We start from the raw sequence: 19,852 nt of genomic DNA on the forward strand, positions 1-19,852 counted from the left end.
GTAGACCTCCAAATCAGGTGGATGGACTAAATTTAAAAAGAGGGAGGGTCCCGGCTGCAGACAAGATGGCATCAAGACCTCCGTCCTTTGTGGACGCATGCGCAACAGACATTCCGCACTTAGGAAATAAATTCAGAAGTTGGTTTTCACCCCTGTGACGTCCCATAAATATTCTTGTATACAAACTTTATTCCCCAAATATATAAACTTTATTCTCAAAATGTACAAACTCTATTCATTAGAAATGTTTATTCTGTTCAACTGACAATATATACTTTGCATTCTGTCATTGTTACCGTTTTTCAAGTGTTTAAAAGTCTTCAATTGCTTTTATATACTATTGAAATAACATTCTACATACAAATAGATAGATAGATAGATAGATAGATAGATAGATAGATAGATAGATAGAAAGATAGATAGATAGATAGATAGATAGATAGATAGATAGATAGATAGATAGATAGAAAGATAGATAGATAGATAGATAGATAGATAGATAGATAGATAGATAGATAGATAGATAGATAGATTGATAGATAGATAGATAGATAGATAGATAGATAGATAGATAGATAGATAGATAGATTGATAGATAGATAATTAAATAAATAGATAGATAATTAGATAGATAGATAAGTACATAGATAGATAGATAGATAGATAGATAGATAGATAGAAAGATAGATAGATAGATAGATAGATAGATAGATAGATAGAAAGATAGATAGATAGATAGATAGATAGATAGATAGATAGATAGATAGATAGATAGATAGATAGATAGATAGATAGATAGATAGATTGATAGATAGATAATTAAATAAATAGATAGATAATTAGATAGATAGATAAGTACATAGATAGATAGATAGATAGATAGATAGATAGATAGATAGATAGATAGATAGATAGATAGATAGATAGATAGATAGATAGATAGATAGATGGATGGATGGATGGATGGATGGATGGATAGATAGATAGATAGATAGATAGATAGATAGATAGATAGATAGATAGATAGATAGATAGATAGATAGATAGATAGATAGATAGATAGATAGATAGATAGATAGATAGATAGATAGATAGATAGATAGATAGAGATATACAGGCATTTGTTTGGAAAGATGGTTCACTAGTGGGGAACAGAAGTGAAACATGAGCAGTGATCCTCTATGGTGTTTTTTGAAACTGGGTTCCCTCTGCTCAAAGTCTGAGAAATAGAACTGATTTTGTTGTTTGTTGTTGTCTTTCCTAAAAGTGTTATTGTCTTCTATGTTTTTCGATCTTTGGACTCTTTATTGTATCATTCAGACTTTTTCTTGTCTCACTACTTTATATTGTAACTCTTTTTGTTTACAGACAGAAATGTTTGGAAAGTCAACATGAGAAGTGTCTTTGTGGTTGAAGTTGATTCAATATGAAAAAAGTTTCCACAGCGTCACAGTTTACACATCGAGAAAGAGCCACTGAAACAGTAAGGTTCATGTTTTTACATTTAATTAACATGTAATAACTGTTGGAGAAGGGAACATGTATTTTACAGAAAGCCCAATTTCACTCATCCCAGTAATTAAATGGAAGATCCAAGTTTTGTTCAAGTCCTGTTCAAGCTGTATTTGCATGTGTTATGACTTTTTCTAGCACATGTGTCGTCAAATTGATGAACTGCATATGTTTCTTCGATTTGCATATGTTTTCAAAATTTGCAGTGAGTAAAGCTCACTTTAATCCATACATTAAAAAGATGGGGCTCCGAAAAGCTCCCATCTTTTGGGAGCCCCAGAAGTCCCAAGAGACGATATTTTGTATCTTGTGTGCACAAGATGAATAAGTTGTGCAGACAGAGTTAATATCTGCGCGGTAAAAAGACATGACTGGATGCTTTGAAGATAACACTATTGGCGCCTGTTTTCTTAATTTGCAGTGCGTTGAGCTCTCTCTGCCACCGTACTTTCTCTACACTGACACTGGGTCATAGGTGATAAAAAAATCATCATAAAAAGCTCCTCATCACACATCCACATCAGTGTGTATGGTGGAAGGAGCAGAAAGCTGTCCTCACACAAACTCCTGCTTCACAGCCTCCTTGGATATCTGCAGTGCAGTTCCCCCCTTCAGCCTCTAGGGTGTGACAGCAAGTTCATCAACAGTTCCATGGCACTTTTTTAATGACAAAGAAGAAGTTTCAGATTTTGGGGGGTGGGGGGCTGGCCTGTGTTTTTTTGTTGGGTCTCCGTCTGGACGCGGAGCAGCAGGAGCACAACACCCGGACCGGGAGCCACCACGTCGCGGCAAAATTGGCAAAATCACGGCGGACGGAGGGAGCGCGCTTGCCCCCCGCGGAGGAAGAAGAACCAGCCGCTATCGCCCTACAGCTCCGGGGTCACCGGGCACACCAGCGACCGGCCGTTACCGCCGTTAGCCTCGACTCCTCTGCGGGTCCAGGGGGCTCCGACAGGGGCAGGGGCAGGGGGCGGGGGTACACCGAGAAGCGAGACGACCGCACGCCGAGAGGAGGGGGCTGGAAGTCTGATACCGCTTCCACCCTGAGAGGGGGCCGCCGGTTTGGCCACTGCACCCCCGGACTAGCTAGCTGTGTACCCCGCGCTGCTAAGTTAATGGGATGGAGCCGGGACCGTCTGGCGATGGTAGGTTTTTGATTTCCACTCCAGTATGATCCAGAGTTATGGCTGCAGGTAGAGACTGCGGTGTTGGAACAGCGAGGCTCCGGAGCCTGGCCTTAGCATCGGGGTGTGGGGGGTACGTGAAGGGGGCTCGGTGACAACCCCGTGTGCCGGGGAGGTGGGAGATGGAGGGGGTCTCTGTTTGCTGCAGGCTCAACACTTTGCACGAAACGCGATCATATAGTCAGAATTCTAGACGTTTGTAGCCTGGACCGTGTCCCCAGCCTGGACCATGTCCTCAGCCTGGACCGTGTCCCTAGCATGGACCGTGTCCCCAGCCTGGACCGTGTCCCCAGCCTGGACCGTGTCCCCAGCCTGGACCGTGTCCTCAGTCTGGACCGTGTCCCTAGCATGGACCGTGTCCTCAGCCTGGACCGTGTCCCCAGCCTGGACCGTGTCCTCAGCCTGGACCGTGTCCCCAGCATGGACCGTGTCCTCAGCCTGGACCGTGTCCTCAGCCTGGCTCGGGGGCAGGGAGGTCGTGGGAATCTCCGGCGAGGAGGGACGGGGTGAAGCCCGCCTTCCAGCAGCTGGGCTGCAGCCTTTTCAATGACAGGTTTTAAATGTGTCTGTAAGCCTCAGACGCACAGTGGGGACACAAGCATCCAGGCCCCGACAACCGCGGAGACAGATGCATTATTTATTTATGTGGAACCAGCAATAAGCATCAATTGAGGTGCGCTCACATCTGCAGTTGGATTTCACAAACCCTGGGTTTCAGGGCTGAGTTGAAGTCTGCTCTGCAGCCTCTGTGCAGGCTTAAGATTCACAGCCGGTGCTTTATTTCTCAGTTATCATTGATCACATTTAATAAACAGTCCATGTAGAGTCTTACTTCATGCCCAGGTCCGAAGTCCAGCCTATCGTGGACAATCATGGACTTTGGCATTCATAAAGCAGCCTCACATCTTTGGGAAGGGTTTCTGTGTTGCATGCAGAGATTGTGATCTCTGAATATGTCCAGGTTGTCTTTATCTGCAGAAGTTAAAGACAAGTTGTCAGATTGAAGTCACGTTGTTGTAGATATTGAACCTTGAAATCAGTTGAATAGTTTTTTTGGGGGGGGGCGGCTGGGACCCCGGATCTTAAAGTCTGCTTGCGTGTTCAAAGTGTGATGATTCATTGTGCTTTTTTTCCAGGATTGAGCTGAATGCCATGTTTAGCTCGTGGTCAACAGCCAATTACACAGAGAGCCAACTGGTTTGGCTGAAACAATTGATGCATAATTGGTTCTTCCTTCTCTTTCATGTACTTGACCTCTTGTGATCTCCTAATGAGGGGCCGGGTCTCAGAGTAAATATCCACTGCTGCTCTGTATTTTTAAATTGTAAAGGGTCTAATTAGTGAGATGGATTTCTTTTGTGAGTTTTCAATGTGTTCATAAATTTGAGCCCAGAAGTTACTGTCAAAGTCAGAATTTAATCTTTACAAGTTACATACTAAAATCACTTATCGTTGTACTGTCTTTTTGGAAATTATTCAAAATGTGTTGAACTGCAAAGCTGATAAAAAGATCATGAATCAGGTAACTTTGCCAATTGGCTGCTTATGAACCAAAATAATCTGTAACCCTCCAGATTAAATATTAACGCAGTCACTCCCATGAGACTTGGGCTTATTAAGCGTTACGTCATCGCAAAGTCAGTAAATAGTGTCGTGATCGTTCGTGTTGTGATGCCGCACCAAAGCTCTGATTTAGGTCTTACCGCCTTGGAAAGACTGCTATTGTCTCGGGCTATGTGAGAGCGCTGGCGCTGCTTCTCACCATCTGCCTTCACTGGCACGAGCGTGAAGTGTGTGTCATTGTGTGTGAGTGTGCGACCATCGCATTGCACTCTGCACGGCGACATATAAACACACATACAGGCTTTCTTGCACATGGAGTATGTGGTGGACACATGTCCGGTGTCTGTGTGTTAATATATTTTCTTCAGATGTGTGAAGAACATATTAACAAACTCTGTGTTTTCTCGCTTATGTTACTCCTCCTGTCAGCTTGGCATCTTCTGAAGGCTTAGCATCCATGTGATTGAGTTCTGTGTTCGACTCAAGGATTTCCATAGCAGCTATTTAAAGCAGGGCCTATTCCAGGTCGGGATACCCAGGCCCTTTTGCACGATGTGGGAACGTGCTCAGTGTAGGACCAAGAAGTCCTAGGTCTCTTCAGCGTGACCACAGTGGCACCCTGCCTCCTCCCGTCTCCTGCAACACAGCCCTACACACACACACACACACAGACACACTCACACACAGACACACTCACACACACACACAGGTCCCCTGATATCCATGACAATACGGTGTTGCCGTGGTGTCTCCATGGTGAGGCTGGGAATGCAGGGGGGGGCCCCCTGTATTTGTGTGTGTCAGTGTGTGTTCGCCGTGGCGAGGGCGCTCCCTCTGTCACACACCCATATTTGTGTGCGAGTGTGAGACAGAGGAGCAGGGCAGCTGGGGTCTTTGTTGTGGTGCTGGAGGAGGGCTGTTCTCTGGGGACCCAGAGGTTAAGGCACTGGGCCCCTCTCAGGCAGGAGTCACAGCTAGCCTCACATCTAGCACCCAGACCAGGACCCCCTCTCCGACTGGCTCAGACCTGTTTTTGAGACATGACGCTAAAGACACCGACGGTCATTTGGTTAATAGAATGTGGAGGGAAAGAGTTGTTCAAAATGAAGTTGTGCGTTCCCAGAACCCCGTCATGATTCTCTCAGCATATTGCGTTATTAAATTTAGGATATGCACGTTTTTAAATACTGGGACAAGCCAGTATTTGTCATTTTGATTGTTCAATTAATACAATGATTAATCACAACCATAATTTTATATGAATGAACTTATCTTTTGATCACTTTGTGTAGAATTTCTATGAATGAATATCTGTTAATGATATGCGAAGAAGCATTTTTCTAATGTATTCTTTATCTTCCCCCCCACCCCTCTCACCCCCACCACCCCTTGTCCATCCTCGTTTGACCTAATCTGCTCATTCTTCCTCTGTTTTGCTTTGTCAATCTTCTCCTCCATCACCCCCTTATTTTGCTTCAACACCTCTCTCTCTCTCCCTCTCTCCCTTTACTTCTCCTCTCCCCCTCTCCTCGGTCACAAATTCACACTTTCCAATCTTTCCTCTCCGTGTTCCGTCTGTTACTGCCACTTACTTTCGTGTCCACCTGTCATGTCCTCCTGGCCCCTGCCCACGCTTCCTTCCTGACTTCTGCCCACATTTCTTGTAATCGTTTTCCTGCCACTGATGTTCACATCCACCTCCTCTGCCCTCTCGTGCTCAACCGCTCTTTATTTCCTGTGTGCTTGCTTTGCCCTCTGCATCTGCACTTGCTGTTGCTTTTGTGCACACCCACTTTCTTTTTCCTCATTCATGCCGCCATTGTTTTGAACCTCCTCCCCTCTTCTACCTGTCCTTGCCCATGGCTCCATTTCCTCTGGCTGTCCAGTGCCCATGGGGGAATTCCCCCCACCCCTGCAGCAGGTGTTCCATGCCCCTCGCCGGCCAGGAATGGGCACCGTGGGCAAGCCCATCAAGTTGCTGGCCAACTATTTTGAAGTTGAGATCCCAAAGATGGACGTCCACCACTATGAGGTGGACATTAAGCCCGACAAGTGCCCACGACGAGTCAACAGGTAAGAAAGTCACAGTCATGCTTTTTCTTATTTTTCCGTCTCTGATGTCAGTTGCTATTTGTCGTAAGCTATTATTACCTTGAGGCAGCAAAGCATGAATTTTTAAAAAGTCAACAAGCAACTGAAATGTCTGCTTTGTTTCAAATTGGGTAATAAAAGCCCAACAGCCACTTGTAATCACTGTGATGTCTTTCAGGAGGCGGCAGCCACAGCATTCATCAACATGAACAATTCAGCAATTACACATTTGAATACTGTGTAATACTTTGTCACAATGATTTATTTGCTTTTACGGGTTGATTGCCATGTACAAAAAAGTTAGTCTAACTAATTTATTACTCATATTTAGGGAAACACGTCGATCGGGGGGGGGGGGGGGGGGGGTTACAGTGCAGTATCAGTAGAAGTAACTCACTCAAATCAGAGGAAATTAATCTGAACCTTGTGACCTGCTCATTCATGTTACAGATTATACTCGGCTCAATATGGAAGGTTGATCTTCTGTGTAAATCAAACTAAGTCCAAGAATTTGTTCATAATTAGGCATAAATAAGTACGTATGATTCTCAGACCATGTTAAGCAGCAGGAATCCACCTCTTCCTTCAGTAGCTGCACTTAAATGACTGGACAGGACAGATGGTGGAGTTAGAAGTGAATCCCAGGCCTCTTTTAATACAGATATCCCACCATGTTGTCACTAAGAGGACCAATCATTATGCCACCTATGCTTGTTTACACTGAAACAAACAATGTCCAACAACTTTCCTTTTACACAGATGCCGAAATGCCTCTGTGACTCCCTTTAGTTTTTCACAGAATGTCGAGGCGCAACATTCCAACCTTGAACACTGTGTAAAATAAGCTAAGCTGAACTGAAGAGTTTTCTTTTACATTCACTAACTTTTCAAGCTTTTAAAAAGCTGTTACAGATTTAAAAACAAAAAAGAGCTGTCATTATTATGATTCGTCACATTTATTGCTCTAATCTAGCGAACAAACTGCACATAAACATAAATTACAACATTCGGGGGGGGGGGGTGCTGTCTGCTTTGATGGCTTTGGTCACGGCTCTCCAGAAAGCCCATTCCTCTTAAAACCAAAAAGAGAGACTGTCTTGTCTGCCTGTGAGGGAAGAGGGGCGACATACCACAAAGTGGATGTTTCATCATATGTGATTGAGGAGAACTCATCTTTTCACAAATGCATGACTGTCGTCTTTACTCATCTTCATCTGCTCTTAATTCCAAACAGAAGTTGCAGTGTCTTGTGATTGTCTATGTGGCTTTTGGAACGGGGGGCTAGTGGATCATCTGTTATGATAATTTGAAGCTTGAGAAAGACAGGATGGAAAAGAGAGAAATCTGTCTTTTAATCTAGAAAACCTTAATTGAGTTTTATTACAAAGGTACATCTGCTTCAGTGGCATCTGGATATTTGAAGCCAGATGTTTATATGAGAACCTGGTGTGGCCATAACTGTTGAAGAGTTCATTCAGACGTAGGCAGTTTTAATAAATGAGATGTTGAATCTCTTTTTGCGTGTTTCCTCAAGTGAAATTAACTACCCCAACTCGGAAAGAAACAACTTAACATAACTTATCTTTGTCTGCTAAAACAGCGTTGACCCTTTACTTGTGTCCTGAAACAATCTGTTGTGGAAATCCTCGCCCATCTCAGCAGTGATTGTCCGGAGATCCCTCGGGCAGAGTCCTTGAGCTTCACTCTCTCACTAATTGCCTAGTTTGTGAACAGAAACAAGTGAGGCACAACCGTAATCTTTGTGTTTGTTATCAAACAGGCCTCAGTTGAATTGAAATTTGAAAGAAGAAACTCTGAAATTTGCATGTGTTGGAGCCATATTCTCTCACTTTTAGAGAGGGTCTTTGAGCTTCACTCTCTTTTAGCTTTAATGTTTTGGACAAAGGGTCCAAGAAGGCATGCAAAGGTCAAGCCCTTTGACCTTTCCCTTTTCAGAGGACTCCTCATCCCCCAAACTCGTATGAAGGCCAAGGCACCGTACCCTGAAAGGTGGCCCGCCACCCACACCCTCTCTCCTTTTGTCCTGGCCTTCCCCCCATGACCATGAAATATTGCACCCACCAGCTGTATCCTCCTCGATCAATATCCCGTCATCTGAAGAACTTTCCCCCTCTTAGCCAATCACAATAGAGCATCTCGATCAGGCAATGGGCTTCATTGACAGAGTATTGTGTTGATGCGTTTCTTCCCCCTACAGGGAGGTGGTGGAGTACATGGTGCAACATTTCAAGCCCCAGCTATTTGGCGACAGGAAGCCGGTGTATGACGGCAAGAAGAACATCTACACTGTGCTCCCACTCCCAATCGGGAGTGAGAAGGTGAGGGTACGCAGGGGATTCATTGAACGCTGCTACACAACACAATAAGCACCAACGAATCTCCCCTCAGGGATCAATACATTCTCTCTCATGCCCTGTTTGGAAGAATTAGAGTTTCTCTTGCAGAGGCAGTGAATAGAATGCACGATTTACTGTTTTCCATTTACTGCAAAGCCCACGTCGACCGATTAAAGAAACAACTTACCATCTGGTTTGATACTTTTAGTTTTAAGATTTAGGACGAATAAAACAAGATCAATCTTATCTCAATAATATATTTTAAAGATGTATACTTATGGGAATACATGTATTTGCTGTCTTGCAGAGATTAAGTCTGGAAGATCTATGCCACCTTATATCCGTCTTGTAAATGAGTCACAGACAGTAGCCAGTTAGCTCAGGTTAGCATAAATACTGGAAATGACAAAACTGTGAGAAGATATAAGAAGGCACATTGTCCCCTTTAAAACTGCAACTTGTTATTTTTACTCATTCATTTTTTTCAACATGAATCTTAGCATGACAAACCCAGGTACAATGACATGTAGTCATATATAGGAACTCAAATAGGTGTGGAGGTAAAAATCATGCTGGCTTATGGGTTGTTGAAATGTCAGGAACAGGTAACCAGGCTAAAAACGTCCTTCTTGTAAAAAGTAATTAATGAAATGCCCTATTGAGTTAACATAACATTAAACCAAACAGCCAGATGTTTTTTATTTCATCAACATTACTGTTCTCCTCCTGCAGTTTTTGTTCCTCATCGCTTCTCTCTGTTTCTGTCCTCTGTCTCTCCAGGTGGATTTTGAGGTGACCATCCCAGGCGAGGGTAAGGACCGAATCTTCAAGGTGTCCATCCGTTGGCTGGCCAAGGTTTCATGGCGCCTGCTGCAGGAGACTCTAGTCAGTGGCCGCCTGCCGGTCCCCCTCGACTCAGTTCAAGCCCTGGACGTGGCCATGCGCCACCTGGCCTCTATGAGGTAAAGGAAACCTACTGTGATACCCATACCTCTGGAAAAACATACTTACACTGTACGGATGCATGTCTTAAAAGCACTGGGGCAAGATACTGAACCCCAAATTGTCCCTTATAGAATAAAACTGTATAGATGGATGGACCGTATGAATGTGTGTGTGAATGGCAAAAAACTTGAGTTGTCATCAAGCCTAGAAAAGTGCTAAATTTAGACCGTTGACTGGAATTATCACATTTTCGAAGACGTGGTGACCAAGCAGCTGACTCAGTTCTGTTACAGGATTGTTACATTCACTTGCATCAGGCTTCTTAGCTCCCGGGGTCAGAGTCACCAAACAAAAGATGCTTGCTAGCTGAGACGTGAGTGTCCTCTGAACAATGCTGAGCTGGGTAATGATGATAACTGGCTCCAGGACTTGACCTGAAAATGGTCAAAAAGGAAAAACTAAAACTTCCCCCATCATATTTGATAGAGAACTCTCTGTTCTTAAGTCAAATTGAGTATTTTCCGTGCAGGTTTTCTTGTTTTTTTAATGTTTACCCGGTGATGACTTATCCTGACGCCTCCTACATGAGACATAAGCTTTACTCAACATGAAGTCACCCTGAAGTCAATGTGCTAACTCAGTGAAGTCACTCTGTGCATTCATTAATTTCATCTTCTCCCCTCTACCTCCTCTAATTAGGTACACTCCAGTGGGCCGCTCATTTTTCTCCCCACCTGAAGGATACTACCACCCACTGGGTGGGGGGAGGGAAGTCTGGTTTGGCTTCCACCAGTCTGTGCGCCCCGCCATGTGGAAGATGATGCTCAACATTGATGGTGAGTCACTGAATACAAGCTGACCCGAGTGTGTGAAGTCACTCAGTGATCTCAGTGTGGGATCGTTTCCTGACATTGCATGACCAAGCAGGAGCAGTGGAACAGAAATGCTGAAAAGTCAAATTTAACACAAAGCAGATGGGAAATGTCTGTTGCTCTCCTTTCTAATAGCTGCTCATAACATTAGACTCCATATGCATTGAAGTACAATTAGGACAATCCCAGTTAAAGGTGTGGACATCCTCGCACCTTCTGTCAGGTTTCTCCTTTTCCCTGAACATACATGTTCTCTGTCTCCCTCTAGTGTCCGCCACGGCCTTCTACAAAGCCCAGCCTGTAATTGAGTTCATGTGTGAGGTTCTGGACATTCGCAACATCGACGAGCAGCCGAAGACTCTCACAGACTCACAGAGGGTTCGGTTCACAAAGGAGATTAAAGGTGCATTGCTGGAGAGTATAAAAGTCCCATACAATATAAAAAAGTTTCTCCCAGATGTCGCTAATCAAATCATATTTACTTACTTTACTCCTGCAATTTCAAAACACCTCCCCATATCTTGTCCCTTATACATTATATTTGCATTTTGATTTTTTACTTTGTGAGTGTGATGTTTTTTTGGCTTCTAACAATTTCATGTGTCTTCCTTTGTCACTATGAGTTAATTCTTGTGTACCCGGCTTGGTGTTGGCAGGCTTGAAGGTGGAGGTGACACACTGCGGCCAAATGAAGAGAAAATATCGCGTATGCAATGTCACCCGACGTCCTGCCAGCCATCAGACGTAAGTCAACAGACGGCAGTAAATTCAGTTTATTACAGTAATCTGGCAGATTCCTCTGCTAATACAAAAGCCACATGCTGGACTGACGTACATTTCCTGAATAGACATCTTTAATACATTAGTTTTGGACTCTGAAGAGGTGTATGCTGGTCCTTTTCTTTCGGATGTATAATAATTTATGTTTGTCTTTCTTATTGACAGGTTTCCCCTCCAGCTCGAAAGTGGGCAGACCGTAGAATGTACAGTGGCCCAGTACTTCAAGCAGAAGTACAATCTGCAGCTTAAATACCCCCACCTGCCCTGTCTGCAGGTGGGCCAGGAGCAGAAGCACACCTACCTGCCCCTGGAGGTGAGGAAGTTCAAGGATGATTAAAGTTCTACTGTTCAAACACTTAACCCACCATCTTGTGTTCATATGTAATTCCTTAGTAGCAGCATTAGTGCATTTGAATAACCAGTGACTTCACCCTAATGAATTGAGATTTACGTGTTCCAGGTTTGTAATATTGTAGCTGGTCAGCGATGCATCAAGAAGCTGACCGACAACCAGACCTCCACTATGATCAAAGCCACAGCTCGCTCCGCGCCCGACAGACAAGAGGAGATCAGCCGGCTGGTGAGTTGTATAGAAATAGTCAAACCTGGTCATTTATTAGTGTCTAAGTCACAAAGGGTGGCGACATCTGAACGATGACCTTCTCTCTCTCCACAGATGAAGAATGCCAACTTCAACCTGGACCCGTACATCCAGGAGTTTGGGATCAAGGTGAAAGATGAGATGGCTGAAGTGACGGGCAGAGTGCTGCCGGCCCCTATCCTGCAGTATGGAGGACGGGTAAAGAAAGAAATCATTCATCAACTTAAAAGAATCAATTTGTGAGTTAAAAGAAATCACTCAAAAGTGTTTGCTGTAGCTCTGACCTGATTTCTCTTCTCTGCACAGAATCGTGCCATAGCTACACCCAACCAGGGAGTGTGGGACATGAGAGGGAAGCAGTTCTACAACGGCATTGAGATCAAAGTTTGGGCGATCGCCTGCTTTGCCCCCCAGAAACAGTGCAGAGAGGAGGTGCTCAAGTAAGAACTAATGAGCAGTGAGATTTCATTCTGTGAAGGAGAATTAAACCCAATCCCCTGAAACATTCTTTGACTGTCTTGTATTTGATCATAGTAAATTAGTTCCACATTTAATTTAACTATTAACTCTGCATATTAAGGTTCCTTCTTTCTTTAAAAAGTACATTTCTGTTCCACTAATAGTTTTTAGTTAAGTAGCTTTAGCTTGCATAGCTTGCATAGCTCAATAATCTACTCTGGTCTCCTCCCAGGAACTTCACAGACCAGCTGCGTAAGATCTCCAAGGATGCCGGGATGCCAATTCAGGGCCAGCCATGTTTCTGTAAATACGCCCAGGGAGCCGACAGCGTGGAGCCCATGTTCCGACACCTGAAGAACACCTACTCTGGACTGCAGCTCATCATCGTCATCCTGCCGGGAAAAACTCCTGTCTATGGTATTCTATGTTATTTGAAATTCGATACAAATAATTAGATAGTGAAAGAATAAAGTGACTATAATACTCGTTCAAAATACACATGAGGAACCAGGAAGACAGATAATCGGAAAGCTGACTTCACCGAATGCTTCCTCCGCTCTTTGGCATCATTGATTTTCTCATCATGTTTCCAAACTGTTGTCTGTAGCGGAGGTGAAGCGTGTGGGAGACACCCTCCTCGGCATGGCCACTCAGTGTGTGCAGGTGAAGAACGTGGTGAAGACGTCCCCTCAGACCCTCTCCAACCTCTGCCTCAAGATCAACGTGAAGCTGGGAGGCATCAACAACATCCTGGTGCCTCATCAACGGTGAGATACTGTTCGGCTGCTTTTGATTTCGTTGCAAACATTTATTGAGCAGGGGAACAACTGGGTTAATCTTGATAACAAAACTGTCACACACACACACACAACAGTTGTTTGACCATAGACTGAATATGAAGCAGGACAAAGTGAGTTCTCCCCTGAAGTCAAAGGGTCTGAATCAAAAGACTTGAGGGTGCAACTGTTCCATATATGTTATACCCTTTATCTCATACAGGTAATTTTTAAGTGGCTCTTGCAAATAACACTTAAGTTGGAAAAACTTGTTATAATCGGTGTCCATGAACAACTACTGCACCTTTCAATTCAAGTGAAAGCTCTCAATGTTCCACTGGATGAACTCAATGACCCGTCTCAGCTCTCAGCCTGTGATGACATTATAACAACCCTGCACTGTCTTTATGAACAAGTGTAAATTGCATCTCCTCCTCCATTTGCTCTCACAGGTCAGCCGTGTTCCAGCAGCCGGTTATCTTCCTGGGAGCGGACGTCACTCACCCCCCGGCTGGAGATGGCAAGAAGCCCTCCATTACTGCTGTAAGTCTCAGAAGTAACGCCTTCATTTAACTGCACCAGTTGACCTTGAACACAATCTCAGGAAAAGGAGGGGAATGAATTATCGTGCGTTACACAGACCAAGGCCATTCGTCAAATGTGGGTTTGCCTGTTCACAGCTCGGGTGGGGGTAAGTCAAGTGTTTTTGCTCTGGTAACTTCTGAAGGGCATTTCTCATGATTCCTACTTATTTTTAGAAGTGCAACAGATTTGACTCTGAAGAGATGTTTTACAGAGTGGGTTTGCTCTTTATCACAGTGACTGGAGCCAGACAATCCAGATTTGGTCTAAATGGACAGACACACAAAAGTCTCGGCTTATGAAAGTACAGCTTGCTGCACTGAGAACATTTAATTATCGAAATTTTTTGCCTAAAAAGTCTTAAATATGTTAAAATGTGACTTGCCCAGGTCTTACTTATTTTATTTTTTAACATTAATTTAACGCTAGTTCCACCGTGCTGAAAAAATAGGTATCTACCTTATTACCTTATCATCAATTAATGGGAAGCGTTGTCTGCCACTCAGATCAACCAGCAAGTCAAAGTAATGCATTTATTTGCATCGCAGAATTGATCCACATGAATATCAGGCACGTTCTGTCCACAGCTTTTGCATCTCACAGATGAATACAAATCTCCATATACACACTATCTGGTGAACAGTTGCTTCATGATCAGTGGATTTGAACCCTGGTGGCTCCTTTTCAACCCATTTCAAAGCCATAAAAGACTCTTTACACCTGTTCAGAAGTGTACCATTGGAAATTATATTATAGTGTGGCTGGATTCAACACTTCTTTCATAGCCATTTAAAAAAAAAACTCAATCAAGGACATGTAAATTATGCAAATGACCTCAGGACGTCGTAGGAAAACAAACACACATGGTTGGTTGAGGCTGCCTGGTGACCATGGTGCATGTTAGCTCTGGTGAAGAAGAATCCTATAAAGCAATAAATAACATGTTTGAGAGAGAAGAGCTTTATCTTGAATCACTTATGACATTTGGCTCACTTATATTTTATAGCCTGTATTTAGTTTGACTCCTGAATGTAAATTAGAAATGGACAAACAGTCATATTCATCACCTTGGGCACTGGGATACATTTTGAGATTTTCATTAAACAATCATTAGTTGTAGCCCTAATTTACTGGTTTATTAGTAGTCCAGGCTTTTCATAACAAAACAGATAATTTATATTGTAGAGCTGTTGAAATATTTTCCATGATCAACATTTCAAAACACCGCCTTACACCTTTTCTGATTAATTCTATTTTTGCTCAAGGACTCAGTGGCGTCGTGCTTTGAAAGTCTGCATCTTTAGAAACGTCTGTATTCAAGTTTTGTTTGGTTCACAATAAATGAGGCTGAACAAAAGCAAAAAAGTAACGAGAGAGGAGCTGGTGAGCTCATCACTGACTCGCGTTCAAAAAGGAAATGACGTCAACCCCCCCGTCTGCCCTTGACCTCAGCTCAGCTGTGGTTGGCTGTGTTGTTGCCTAGCACTTATGACAGATGCTTGAGTCATGCAGTGAGAGGAACCGGTGGAGGAGAGCGGGTTCGTCTGGGATCCTCCTGACTGAGGAGCAAACCGGTGAAAAGTGATGATTACAGAGGAGAGATTTGAAGGAGGAAAAGGAAAAGGTGGATGCTGAGCCTGCCACACGTTCTGCTCGCAGCCTCTAGGGGAAGCTCACATACAAAAATACATATTAGGAAAAAGAAATGGGAAAACTGAGAGAGTACAGTGAGAGCTTTCCAGTTAAAATGATGAAAATCCACACCCTATCAAAGTATTTTTTATTTTTTTATATTCTTCTTCTCAGCAGCATATTTTGTTGTTTCTCCTGGGCAGAGCCTGTGGGTTTATTTGGAGAACAAACCAACTTATTGTGTCCAGTGGCACAAATATTTTCCTTTATGATCCCAGTATGAATCAAATCACTGATCCTGACTATGCCTCGCTCCTCTCTCTCCCAGGTGGTAGGCAGTATGGATGCTCATCCCAGCAGATACTGTGCCACAGTGCGAGTCCAGAGACCCAGGCAGGAGATCATTGAAGACTTGTCTTACATGGTGAAAGAGCTTCTAATTCAGTTCTACAAGTCCACTCGCTTCAAGCCCACCAGGATCATCTTCTACAGAGATGGGGTTCCTGAGGGACAGCTGCCACAGGTATATGGGATGTTTTTTTATCCTTTTTATTCTTTCATTTAGTGGCAGATGCTATATAAAAAAAATATAAAAAAAAGTGCTAATAAATAATTTTCTTGTGTAGATTCTTCATTACGAGCTCCTGGCCATCAGAGACGCCTGCATCAAGCTGGAGAAAGACTATCAGCCAGGCATCACCTACATCGTGGTGCAGAAACGCCACCACACACGACTCTTCTGTGCTGACAAGTCTGAAAGAGTGAGTGTTTCATCATTTACACAATTTGAACACATAAAACCAATTGTGTTTTCTTTTGATTGATAATTGTGACCCTGCCTCTTCTTTTGATAGATTGGGAAGAGTGGGAATATTCCTGCAGGGACGACAGTGGACACCAGCATCACTCATCCCTTTGAGTTTGACTTCTACCTGTGCAGCCATGCAGGCATACAGGTAATAACAGAAACTAAATTCCCTGAATAGACAATAAGAAGAATACCCATGTCTCCAAATACCTCACATCATGTCCCTTCTCCGTCTGTCTCTAGGGTACCAGCCGGCCGTCTCATTACTACGTCCTTTGGGACGACAATCGTTTCACGGCTGATGAGTTGCAGATCCTAACCTACCAGTTGTGCCACACATATGTGCGTTGTACCCGCTCAGTGTCCATCCCTGCTCCAGCCTACTATGCTCGTCTTGTGGCCTTCCGTGCCCGCTACCACCTTGTGGACAAAGAACATGACAGGTAAGTGTGGGTGTGAACGATGTAAAGGCTTCCTCTCACTTTGATAGACTATGTTCCCATATGTGGTTCCCAGAATTCTTACAACCCACAGGAATTGGATCCTTTTCATCCTATTTGTTCTCTTTATCACAAATATATGAAACAAACTGCATTTATTCTACAACACCTGAAGAGTAGCTGATTTATTGCTCTGCCTTTTCTTCCCTTGTCGTCTCTGCAGTGGCGAGGGCAGCCACGTGTCTGGTCAGAGTAACGGTCGGGACCCACAGGCGCTTGCCAAGGCTGTTCAGATTCACCACGACACCCTGAGGACCATGTACTTTGCCTGAGCTACACTCACCATCACAACCATCAACCCCTCCCACCTCATTTTCTACCTGAGTGGGCAGACAGCCCACCACACCTCATCCCCATCCCTTATTCCCAATGACTGCCCACTACACACACACACACTCCACAGACCTGCCGGTCAATCCCCCGAATCCAAGAAACGTAAAGCCCTTCACCTGTAAAACACAGGCAGACTCAACAGCGCTCATGCACTCAAAAGGTTATGAATATTATTATTGTCATTTTGTTATTTTTACTTCTCCAGGACTCTATTGCTCTTTTTATGTTGAATTTTTAAAAAACATGGTTATAATTATGTAATTGTATCGCATCGCTACCTTCACACTCCTATGTATATAAGTATGCAAATACGGATGGGAGGAAATAGGCGATAAAACGAAAGAAAATCCTGAACAGATTTGAAACTGCCACCAAGATGCTGCCTCTTAACCCATCCGAACACCGGATGCCAGTGTTCCCAGTCCCTGAGTACTGGGATCCTCCAGAGGGGTGGTACTGGGCATGCACACTTACATGTATCATTTTAACGTTACCATGAACTACATTCATGTTTTTTTATGTTTTATGAATAATGTAATTTTTGTAATCTGCCTTGAGGAGGTATGGCACATTAGCACTTAGTGTTAGCATGTAGGTGCCACCGGTCCTGCACGTAAGAGTTTGTTAGTACATGTGAGGCCAGCCCCCTGGTCTTCTCTTTAGCAGAGGCAGAAGAAGCAGGTGTAGCATATCGTAGACACAGGAGGAAAGTCCTGCCGTGCACTCTGTGCTGGTTAGCCAGTCCCTTAGAGACTTAGCCTATAGCAGCGACCTTAGCATAACAGTAGAGGGACCATTTGCATAGAGTGTATCAAATATACTTGCACCCCATGCACCTAAGCCAGCATTATTAACCAGCCAAAAGTGATGCCAACCAATGGAAAAGGGGCACTTAAACAGGAAGATCTTTTATTTTTGTCTTTTAGGATATACGAGGCACTTTTAATTTCCTTATTGTTTTGTTTTTTTACTTCCAAATGGTGAGACTTGCCTGTACTGAGGCTCGACACACACACACACACACACAAACACACACTACGCTAAGGCAATAGGCAACACTTCTCTGTAGATTTGAATACAGGCAAATTCAGTATGAAGTCTATGATCACTTAAGTGCTGCAGAGCTGAACTCTCATTCAGCGATTGACCTTGCTCCGATCATTCTGCACATTCCTACTCGGATCGGTGGAGATGACGCCGGCTTCCACCCACGCACCTCTCTGCGTACCTGTTCACAGCATCCTGCACATGTCCCATTTTTATACCAAGCTCTTTCCCTCTGCAGGCAGTTACAACTCACAGCCTGGATAGCAGAAGCACCCCCCCCCCCCCCCCCGCCCTGTCAGTCTCTCTCTCAGCATGTAGAGACCAACCTCTTCAACTGCACTTGTCCCCCTTTATTTCCCTCCAAAGCCAAACTGTCACTTGTCACCTTTTCCATTGTCACCTCGTCTTCTCACTTTCCCTTTGAGCCTGCAGCATCCCCTGCCCCAATCCCTTAGCTCGTGTTCGCCAATCCCCCGTTGGTGCTCTGTGTGCATGGGCGACACAGATATGGGATTGCTAATTTGGACAGGGTGGGCCACTATGAATTCTTCTTAATACGCCCTGCCTCTACATCTCGTCACTTTCTGGATTAATGGAAAAAAAACTGCATGTAATTATTCTCCGACTGGATATGTTGAGCCACCTTATTTTGGTTTTCATAGAGGTAGGAGCCACGCGCTCACCACTGCCTGTCAGTCCTTTTGCCTCGATTGTGTAATGGTTATTAAGACTGCTTTTTCTTTCGTTATTATTATTATGAATATTATAAATATTGTGACTAGAGTCAGAGTGTGTCCTCAAGAGGGCACTGTGGAGACGGTCTCAGAATTCCACCTCAGTTGCCCTTTAAGCGCCTCAAATCTTGTCTGATGGTCGTAGCCCCTTTGAGCTGAAAGGGATCGAAAGATAAGAGATCAGATGAGTTTGATTTTTAAAACATGTTTATGAACGTAAATAATCAAAATGCCTTTGTACTGATCCTTCATTGTGTCCAAGGTGATTTGTATATATAAATATATAATTGTAACCCGTTCTGTATTTTGGCTCACCAGTTGCCGGGCCTTTCACAGTCGGGGCCAGTGTTCCCCTCATTCTGTGCTTAAAAAAAGATTAAAAAAATAATTCAGACTGGGGTCATTTTCCCAGCACAACTGAAACCAGATGCAGTTCTTCAGTCACTGAAGCCACAAAGCACCTTGCAAAGGGGGAGACCAAATGGCAGTCACCCTGGAAATGCATCATGTGGACACAGGAGAGTCCACGTCCTCCACACAGCCTCACTGTCTGACGAAGCAATATTGAAGCCACTGATCAACAACAGTTCTTGTCATAGCACTTCCCAGTAGATTTGAATGAAATGATGCAGAAGCATATTATTTCGGCTCTGTATGTGATAGTATGGGAGCTCTGTTGGGGAGGGTTATTTTTTAAAGAAAATAAATTTGTTTTTTATTACTCCTGTGTGTTTTTTTTTACCCTTATAATATGAACTGGTTTACTTCTTGACCAGATTACCATACTAGGATGTTTATTGTGCCTTTACGGACCCTCTCTACATGTGTCTACACTTTCTTTATTTCCCCTAACTCTCAGAAACTAGCCTTTTCTATGAGGCAAAATTGACAAAGATCCACTGGTACCAACTCCAAAGATACAATAACATAAGATAAGAAGTTCACCATGTTATTGCAACTAAAGGGAACATTAAAAGACACACTTAGTGAATGTACTTAAGTTAAACAAATACAATAGCACCTGGAGAAATACTAGAAGTACTAGTTTTCTTTGACAGTGACCTCAACAATTATAT

The 19,852-nt window shown here is 43.6% G+C and overlaps 1 protein-coding gene across 1 annotated transcript; it reads left to right on the forward strand.

The window, feature by feature from the left end:
* The first annotated feature begins 2,476 nt into the window (after positions 1-2,476).
* ago1 (argonaute RISC component 1) lies at positions 2,477-19,497 on the forward strand. The gene is made up of 19 exons (XM_062399734.1): positions 2,477-2,657; positions 6,146-6,332; positions 8,569-8,689; positions 9,488-9,669; positions 10,352-10,488; positions 10,793-10,927; positions 11,181-11,268; positions 11,470-11,617; positions 11,765-11,884; positions 11,981-12,103; positions 12,212-12,345; positions 12,597-12,781; positions 12,972-13,131; positions 13,593-13,683; positions 15,683-15,877; positions 15,981-16,115; positions 16,209-16,310; positions 16,406-16,605; positions 16,826-19,497. Exons 1-19 carry the CDS (start codon positions 2,633-2,635, stop codon positions 16,932-16,934), a joined length of 2,577 nt encoding a protein of 858 aa, XP_062255718.1. The 5' UTR covers positions 2,477-2,632; the 3' UTR covers positions 16,935-19,497.
* The last annotated feature ends 355 nt before the right edge of the window (positions 19,498-19,852 follow it).

Source organism: Platichthys flesus, chromosome 11 (genome assembly GCF_949316205.1).
Source record: "Platichthys flesus chromosome 11, fPlaFle2.1, whole genome shotgun sequence".
Classification (NCBI taxonomy): domain Eukaryota; kingdom Metazoa; phylum Chordata; class Actinopteri; order Pleuronectiformes; family Pleuronectidae; genus Platichthys; species Platichthys flesus.

Bases quoted from the DNA above. Each gene is read 5' to 3' on its own strand.
- ago1 (XM_062399734.1), top strand. From the start codon at position 2,633: ATGGAGCCGGGACCGTCTGGCGATG. The intron at 10,489-10,792 runs GTGAGTCACTGA...GTCTCCCTCTAG, and splicing joins GATGATGCTCAACATTGATG to TGTCCGCCACGGCCTTCTAC. The intron at 11,885-11,980 runs GTGAGTTGTATA...CTCTCTCCACAG, and splicing joins AAGAGGAGATCAGCCGGCTG to ATGAAGAATGCCAACTTCAA.